Genomic DNA, 9,780 nt, shown 5'->3' with positions numbered 1-9,780 from the left:
GTGTTTGCTTCAGCTTGCCTGAAGTTCTAAATGGGCTGGGCTTTCTCTCATTCTGACTATTCTATTGGTCCATTGCGCCAGGCAAACTCAATGAAACCAACCTAAATAATTGTAAATGATTTCAAATAGTCTTTTAACCCTTTAGTTCTGGTTCTATACTTCTGTTGAGTCAGATGATCAAATCCACCTGGAGAAAATCACAGAGATCTGTCATCACACAGAGTCTTTCTCTTCAGCTGGCACTATACGATTTTGGCCCCGATTTAGCTTCCGTTGTTTAGAGATCGGAGACAAAATCCCCATGTCGTTGCTTACTGGTGTGAACGAGTCAGAGACGCAATCTGAGGTGTCCTGATCCCGTCTTTGAGCCTTCCCAGACGTGCCGATATTTTCAAACATATCTGATTTTATCGGCGTTAAATCTGTGGTGTTTTTGTAGTGTGAGATGTGCAACGACAAGTTTTGAGAACGGTGATCAGCAATAGCCAATGAGAGCTCAGCAGAGAAGAAGCCAGTGGGTTGACGACGTTGCATCGCGTCACCCAGAATGTGTAAACTCTCAAAGTGTCAAATCGTTACAGCTTTGTTCACAAGCTACGTTATTCAATTTAAAATGTATTGGCTAGATACTCTGCATGGCAAGCGTGAATATCTGATTGGAAACTTTTCTGAGTCTGCTTTGAGCCACAGCTCGTTGTAGCTACGTTAACAATCGAATCACATCATGTGTAAACTCTCAAAGTGTTAAATGAGTTTTGTATTTAGCCACGTTAACAATCAAATCACATCATTGTTTTTAGAGAGAACAGCGTGGAATGTAGAATCCTCTGGACCAAGTGAAGAGTCTTGTGGTGGGGGACCCCTGTCTGTACCACATGTTTCAGTGTGCTCACCACAATGTCGCCAAGACTAAAAAACAACATTACTTCGGCAACATCAATTCACTACCTTTAGTACTTTGTGTTTGTGAATCCATAAACCATTTTCACCAAACACTTCATTCACAACTAATCCGTCTCCCTCAGATCATACTCAGACAGGCAGCGCCTCTCTTGCCCTCACGAATGATGTCATCACTGATTAAAGAGACAGCACACGCATTTAAAAAAGCAGCTACTTCTGTGCAGATGTTGTTGATCAGCAGAGTGAGATAAGTGACCCATGGAAACAGATAGTTTTTCAGGGAAATCAGTCAAAACAAGCTCAATGACTCAATGCACCACACTCCTGTTGAATAATATGCATTCACCTGTACTGTGAACAGGCCCTGGCTACATCTTGATTTACCCATCAATAGAAATGTAATGTTCAAATAAATGACCACTATTATGTTGTTATGTAGTTATATTGGCAAAAACAAAGTCAAATTTATTGTATAACTGGTGAAAAATGTTGATGTAAAAAAATTATTATAATGTAACGATTCCTAATGAATGAACAGAGCAGTAGGTGTATTTTTGGTATCAAGTATTGAAGTCAAAATTCTGGGAGAGGGAGGGAGGGAGGGACTTAGATTGGATTACTTACTGGCAAAGACTCCAGAACAGCAGCTGTTTAGATGAACCATTACTCAGCTCTCTCTCTCTCTCTCTCTCTCTCTCTCTCTCTCTCTCTCTCTCTCTCTCTCTCTCTCTCTCTCTCTCTCCCCCCTCTTTTCCCCCCTCTAAATTAAATTCAGCAGCTGTTTAGATGAACCATTATTCAGTTCTCTCTCTCCCCCCCCCCTCTCTCTCTCTCTCTCTCTCTCTCTCTCTCTCTCTCTCTCTCTCTCTCTCTCTCTCTCTCTCTCTCTTCCCCTCCCTCTAAATTCAATTCAGCAGCTGTTAAGATGAACCATTACTCAGCCCTCTCTCTCTCTCTCCCTCCCCCCTCTCTTTCTCTCTCTCTCTCTCTCTCTCTCCCTCTCTCTCCTCCATGTTCCACTGGGCTTGGTTTCAGAAGCTATTCAGAGAAGCCAACCCCCTAGAGAGAGAGAGAAGTGAAATAGAACCAAAGGGGCGGGCGTTTACAGGCTGAGACTGAACTTCAGAAGGAGAAAGAGGGAGCGGACAGAGGAGAGCAGAATAGTTGTTTTTCTAAGCCCACGCGGCTCACACAGAGACGTGTCTCACGAAAAGAGAGGGAATATTTTTTTTTGTTTTCTTCTGTTCATTTTCTCAAACTGGATCATACAGAATTAAAACCTTGTTAAACTGGGATTTTCTTCAATCTGAATTCAACTGTAAATCAGATTTAATCTCAGACTGATTCTTCTTGTGGGACTAGTTTTATTAGGATCATACTAGTTGTCTGGATATAATACCAGTCTGCCTTTGAGATGGGGTCCAGAACTCTGCTACTTATTCTGGGTGAGTCTAACCTTGTATATCTTTGGAACTTGACTATCTGTGTTTGAGTGTGTGTGTGTGTGTGTGTGTGTGTGTGTGTGTGTGTGTTTGTGTATGTGTGTGTGTGTGTGTGTTTGTATGTACGGTATGTGTGTGTGAGAGAGTGACAAATAGAGAGAGAGGTGGTATTTCATAATTCATCGTCAGTTATTGTTGATTGGCTACCGATTATTCCAACCATGGATGTGACGCGAATGTTTCAACCCTATCTAAGACATGTATAAACCACATTATAGACAGTTTTAGTGTGTATGTAGACAGTCTTTGTGTGTATAGATTGTTGTAGTGTGTATATACACAGTTTTACTGTGTATATAAACCGTTTTAGTGTGTATAGACCGTTTTAGTGTGTATAGACCGTTTTAGTGTGTATAGACAGTTTTAGTGTGTATAGACAGTTTTAGTGTGTATAGATAGTTGTAGTGTGTATATACACAGTTTTACTGTGTATATAGACCGTTTCAGTGTGTATAGACCGTTTTAGTGTGTATAGACAGTTTTAGTGTGTATAGACAGTTTTAGTGTGTATAGACAGTTTTAGTGTGTATAGACAGTTTTAGTGTGTATGTAGACATTTTTAGTGTGTATAGACAGTTTTAGTGTGTATAGACAGTTTTAGTGTGTATAGACAGTTTTAGTGTGTATAGACAGTTTTAGTGTGTATGTAGACATTTTTAGTGTGTATGTAGACATTTTTAGTGTGTATAGACAGTTTTAGTGTGTATAGACAGTTTTAGTGTGTATGTAGACAGTCCTTGTGTGTACAGATAGTTTTAGTGTGTATAGACAGTTTTAGTGTGTATAGAACATTTTAGTGTGTATAGACAGTTTTAGTGTGTATAGAACGTTTTAGTGTGTATAGACATATTGGCAATTCTCAGGCGTCAGCATGTGTTATACTAGGCTTTGTTATGTTGTCTATTGTTATGTGTTCATGTTAAGATAATATCTTAATATACGTTAGCTACTATGTTGTGGTATGCCATAAGTTAGTATATGTTATGTTATGTGTTACTGTATTTAAGGTACATTCTGGTAGTTATGTTATGGATGTAGTACTATGTTCAGGTAGTTATGTTATGGATGTAGTACTATGTTCAGGTAGTTATGTTATGGATGTTATGGATGTAGTACTATGTTCAGGTAGTTATGTTATGGATGTTATGGATGTAGTACTATGTTCAGGTAGTTGTGTTATGGATGTAGTACTATGTTCAGGTAGTTATGTTATGGATGTAGTACTATGTTCAGGTAGTTATGTTATGGATGTTATGGATGTAGTACTATGTTCAGGTAGTTATGTTATGGATGTAGTACTATGTTCAGGTAGTTATGTTATGGATGTTATGGATGTAGTACTATGTTCAGGTAGTTATGTTATGGATGTTATGGATGTAGTACTATGTTCAGGTACTTATGTTATGGATGTAGTACTATGTTCAGGTAGTTGTGTTATGGATGTAGTACTATGTTCAGGTAGTTATCTTATGGATGTAGTACTATGTTCAGGTAGTTATGTTATGGATGTTATGGATGTAGTACTATGTTCAGGTAGTTGTGTTATGGATGTAGTACTATGTTCAGGTAGTTATGTTGTGGATGTTATGGATGTAGTACTATGTTCAGGTAGTTATGTTATGGATGTAGTACTATGTTCAGGTAGTTATGTTATGGATGTAGTACTATGTTCAGGTAGTTATGTTATGGATGTTATGGATGTAGTACTATGTTCAGGTAGTTATGTTATGGATTTAGTACTATGTTCAGGTAGTTATGTTATGGATGTAGTACTATGTTCAGGTAGTTATGTTATGGATGTAGTACTATGTTCAGGTAGTTATGTTATGGATGTTATGGATGTAGTACTATGTTCAGGTAGTTGTGTTATGGATGTAGTACTATGTTCAGGTAGTTATGTTGTGGATGTTATGGATGTAGTACTATGTTCAGGTAGTTATGTTATGGATGTAGTACTATGTTCAGGTAGTTATGTTATGGATGTAGTACTATGTTCAGGTAGTTGTGTTATGGATGTAGTACTATGTTCAGGTAGTTATGTTGTGGATGTTATGGATGTAGTACTATGTTCAGGTAGTTGTGTTATGGATGTTATGGATGTAGTACTATGTTCAGGTAGTTGTGTTATGGATGTTATGGATGTAGTACTATGTTCAGGTAGTTATGTTGTGGATGTTATGGATGTAGTACTATGTTCAGGTAGTTGTGTTATGGATGTTATGGATGTAGTACTATGTTCAGGTAGTTGTGTTATGGACAGTCGAAGAACCCTTTTTGGTTCTAGATAGCACCTTTTTTTCTAAGAGCCAGTTGCACAACAATGCATTCAACAGAAATGTGTCTTCCATGTTTACCTCAACCCCTATGAATCAGAGAGGAGCAGGGAGCTGCCTTAATCTACATCCACGTCTCAGGGAGGGACGGAGAGGGTGGCAGAGAGGGAGAGAGAGAGGAGGTCAAGAGAGATGAAAAAGGATAGACATACAGACAGACAGACAGACAGACAGACAGACAGACAGACAGACAGACAGACAGACAGACAGACAGACAGACAGACAGACAGACAGAAAAATATTTTGAATGAGAGAGAGAAAGAGGGATGAACTCAGACACTGTGTCAATTGTTGAAGGGAGGTAGTCTATATATCACTTCATAAAGACCCTCTGTGTGTGTGAGGACTGCTGTCTAACCACATTCTTTCAGTCATGATCTCACCCTCAGATGCACACACACACACACACACACACACACACACACACACACACACACACACACACACACACACACACACACACACACACACACACACACACACACACACACACACACACACACAGACACACACACACACACACACACACACACACACACACACACACACACACACACACACACACACACACACACACACACACACACACACACACACACACACACACACACACACACACACACACACACACGCACACACACACACACACAGTGTCCCGGATTCTCCAAAACTAGAACTATACACACTCAACAACACATCAGTACAACCAACTAATATCAGCATTATTGTGTTTTGGTGTTTGTGTGTGTGTGTGTGTGTCTCTCTCGCTCGGTCTCTCTCGCTCTGTCTCTCTGTCTCTCGCTCGCTCTCTCTCCCTCTCTCCCTCTCTCCCAATTCAATTCAAAGGGCTTTATTGGCATGGGAAACATATGTTTACATCGCCAAAGCAAATGGAATAGACAACAAACAAAAAGGAACGTCTGCAGCATCCACCCTCACCCTACTTGAATCTGAAGTCAAATGTCTACTGTTAGCTGGTGATCTGGTGCTTCTGTCCCCAACCAAGGAGGGCCTACAGCAGCACCTCAATCTTCTGCACACATTCTGTCAGACCTGGGCCCTGACAGTAAATCTCAGTAAGACTAAAATAATGGTGTTCACAAATACACATTATATCTAGACACCGTCTCCCTAGAGCACACTGAAAAGAGCTAGGGTATTCACAAAATGGGAACAACAACATATTGAGACTCTGAATGCAGAATTCTGCAAAAACATCATTCGTGTACAACATAAAACACCAAATAATGCATGCAGAGCAGAATTCAGAATTAGGACGATACCTGCTAATTATCAAAATCCAGAAAATAGATGTTTCCTACAGAGAGATGAACTTGGAGAAGAGCCCCCTAAGCAAGCTGGTCCTGGGGCTCTGTTCACAAACACAAACAGACCCCACAGAGCCCCAGGACAGCAACACAATTAGACCCAACCAAATCATGAGAAAACAAAAACATAGACTATATATGCAAAAGTATGTGGACAGCCCTTCAAATGAGTGGATTCGGCTATTTCAGCCACACCCGTTGCTGAAAGGTGTATAAACTCGAGCAGACAGCCATGCAATCTCCGTAGACAAACATTGGTAGTAGAATGGCCTTACTGAAGAGCTCAGTGACTTTCAACGTTGCACCATCATAGGATGCCACCTTTCCAACAAGTCAACTCGTAAAATTTCTGCCCTGCTAGAGCTGCCCCAGTCAACTGTAAGTGCTGTTATTGTGAAGTGGAAACATCTAGGAGCAACAACGGCTCAGTCGCAGAGTGTTGAATCACGCATCACCATTTGGCCGTCCGATGGACTAATCTGGGTTTGGCTGATGCCAGGAGAACGCAACCTCCTCCAATGCATAGTGCCAACTGTAAAGTTTGGTGGAGGAGCAATAATGGTCTGGGGCTGTTTTTCATGGTTCGGGCCCCTAAGTTCCAGTGAAGGGAAATCTTAACACTACAGCATACAATGACATTCTAGACGATTCTGTGCTTCCAACTGTGTGGCAACCATTTAGGGAAGGCCCTTTCCTGTTTCAGCATGACAATGCCCCCATGCACAAAGTGAGGTCCATACAGAAATGGTTCGTCGATCAGTGTGGAAGAACTTGACTGGCCTGCACAGAGCTCTGACCTCAACCAGATCAAACACTTTTGGGATGAATTGGAACGCAGACTGAGAGCCAGGCCTAATCGACCAACATCAGTGCCCAACCTCACTAATACTCTTGTGGCTAAATGGAAGCAAGTACTGGCAGCAATGTTCCAACATCTAGTGGAAAGCCTTCCCAGAACAGTGGAGGCTGTTATAGCAGCAAAGGGGAACCAACTCCATATTAATGCCCATGATTTTGGAATGAAATGAGATGTTCGACAAGCAGGTGTCCACACACTTTTGGTCATGTAGTGTAACTACTTGACATAATAGAAAGAATGAATTAACCAAAAAACAGAGCAAACTGGAATGCTATTTGGCCTTAAACAGAGAGTACACAGTGGCCGAATACCTGACCACTGTGACTGACCCAAAATTAAGGAAATATTTGCCTCTGTAGAGACTCAGTGAGCATAGCCTTGCTGTTGAGAAGGCTGCCTTGAGAAGACTGCCCACAAAATGAGGTGGAAACTGAGCTGCACTTCCTAACCTCCTGCAAAATGTATGACCATATTAGAAACACATATTTCCCTCAGATTACACAGACCCACAAAGAATTTGAAAACAAATCCAATTTTGATAAACTCCCATATCTACTGGGTGAAATACCACAGTGTGACATCACAGCAGCAAGATGTGTGACCTGTTGCCACAAGAAAAGGGCAACCAGTGAAGAACAAACACCATTGTAAATACAACCCATATTTATGTTTACTTATTTTCCCTTTTGTACTATTTGCACATCGTTACAACACTGTATATAGACATAATATGAATTTGAAATGTCTTTAGTACTTTGTAACTTTTGTGAGTGTAATGCTTCATGTTAATTTCTGATTGTTTATTTCACTTATGTTTATTATCTATTTCACTTGCTTTGGCAATGTTAACATATGTTTTCCATGCCAATAAAGCCCTTTGAAATTAATTGAGAAATAAGAGTGAAACGAGAAAGGGCAAACGAGAGATAAGGGGGAAAAAGAAGGGGGAGTGTGAATCAGAGAGAAAGGGGCGGGCTCTAACAGAAAGAGAAAGGCAGAGCGGAGAACAAAATAGTAGTTTTTCCACGAGGCTCACACTGAGACAGTTGTCTCGCCAAAGGAGAGGGAACATGTCATTGTCTCTTTCTTCTGCTCACGTTATCACCACGGATCATACGGGGGGAAAAACCTGTTAAACTGGGAGTTTCTTCAATCTGAATTCAGCCGTAAAGCAGATTTAATCTCAGACTGATTCTTCTTGTGGGACTAGTTTTATTAGGATCCTACTAGTTGTCTGGATATAATACCAGTCTATCATTGAGATGGGGTCCAGAACTCTGCTATTTATTCTGGGTGAGTCTAACCTTGTATATCTTTGGAACTTGACTATCTGTGTGTTTGTGCAGTATGTGTGCGTGCGTGCGTGCGCGTGCGTGCGTGTGTGTGTGTTTGTATGTACGGTATGTGTGAGAGAGTGACGTGACAAATAGAGAGAGAGGTGGTATTTCAGAATTCATTGTCAGTTATTGTTGAATGGCTACAGAATATTCCAACCATAGATAGAGTGTGAATGTTACAACCCTATCTAAGACATGTATAAATAACATTATAGACAGTTTTAGTGTGTATATGGACAGTTTTAGTGTGTATATAGACAGTTTTAGTGTGTATATGGACATATTTAGTGTGTTTAGGAAGCAACACAGTGGCAGCATTGACACTAGTCGGCTGTCTGGAGAGTCCCTGAATCAGTCAGAGCTGGGTTCAAATACTACTCGATATCATTGCAAATAGTTAATCTGGACCAATAGAGTTGTGGCCACAGCACAAACCCTTCCCATATGGCACTTCAGACAGGCTAGAAATGGAAGGATCTGAAACGTTTTAAATAGTATTTGAACCCAGGACTGATATGAGTACAGATTTAGCTACTTCTGCTGTCTACTTCTTAGTCGAGAGAGAGAGAGAGAGAGAGAGAGAGAGAGAGAGAGAGAGAGAGAGAGAGAGAGAGAGACTGACAAAAACATGAGAATTGAGAATGAGAAGGGGAGGGAGAGAAGAAGAGAGAGAGAAGGCATGAGACAAAAGGGAGACAGAAGGGGAAAGGAAAGACAAACAGACAGACAGACAAAAAACTAGAGAATGAGAGAGACAGAGAGAGAGAGAGACAGAGAGAGAGACAGAGACAGAGACAGAGACAAGAGAGAAGAGAGAAGAGAGGAGAGAGGAGAGAGGCGAGAGAGAGATAGAGAGAGAAGTAGGGAGGAAGAGAGAGAGAGAGAAGAGATCAGCGAGAGAGAGAGAGAGAGATCAGCGAGAGAGTGAGAGAGAGAGAGAGAAGAAGGAGGAAGAAAGAGATGAACTCTAACACTGTGTCTACAGTTGAAGGGAGGTAGTCTATATATCCAGCCAGACCTCCTCTGATACAAGTCAATATTCGACTTCCATCCATGTCTGAGAACGTCGGGAAATGACCTTGAAACCGGCTATTAGGGACAACAGTGCACTGTTACCTTCAAGTGGGGGGGTTCTACTAAGTTAACCGCTGTTACCTTCAAGTGGGGGGGTTCTACTAAGTTAACCGCTGTTACCTTCAAGTGGGGGGGTTCTACTAAGTTAACCACTGTTACCTTCAAGTGGGGGGGTTCTACTAAGTTAACCACTGTTACCTTCAAGTGGGGGGGTTCTACTAAGGTAACCCCTGTTACCTTCAAGTGGGGGGGTTCTACTAAGTTAACCACTGTTACCTTCAAGTGGGGGGGTTCTACTAAGTTAACCACTGTTACCTTCAAGTGGGGGGGTTCTACTAAGGTAACCGCTGTTACCTTCAAGTGGGGGGGTTCTACTAAGTTAACCACTGTTACATTCAAGTGGGGGGGTTCCACTAAGGTAACCCCTGTTACCTTCAAGTGGGG

General features: G+C 41.3%; 1 protein-coding gene across 2 annotated transcripts in view; it reads left to right on the top strand.

Moving 5' to 3' along the window:
• The first annotated feature begins 1,992 nt into the window (after positions 1 to 1,992).
• LOC129839517 (adhesion G protein-coupled receptor E5-like) overlaps positions 1,993 to 9,780 on the top strand; it is a 42,977-nt gene continuing 35,189 nt past the window's right edge. The window contains exon 1 of one of the 2 annotated variants that reach the window (XM_055907024.1): positions 1,993 to 2,348. In XM_055907024.1, coding sequence (XP_055762999.1) covers positions 2,318 to 2,348 — 31 coding nt within the window. In that variant the 5' untranslated portion in view covers positions 1,993 to 2,317. Of the gene's footprint in view, positions 2,349 to 7,946; positions 8,219 to 9,780 lie in introns of those variants that run through there. The other variant, XM_055907023.1, reaches the window with a different exon arrangement.

This window comes from Salvelinus fontinalis, chromosome 40 (genome assembly GCF_029448725.1).
Source record: "Salvelinus fontinalis isolate EN_2023a chromosome 40, ASM2944872v1, whole genome shotgun sequence".
In the NCBI taxonomy this organism is placed as follows: domain Eukaryota; kingdom Metazoa; phylum Chordata; class Actinopteri; order Salmoniformes; family Salmonidae; genus Salvelinus; species Salvelinus fontinalis.
The sequence above is the reverse complement of the archived record's forward strand: the minus strand, read 5'-3'. Positions and strand labels throughout refer to the sequence as shown.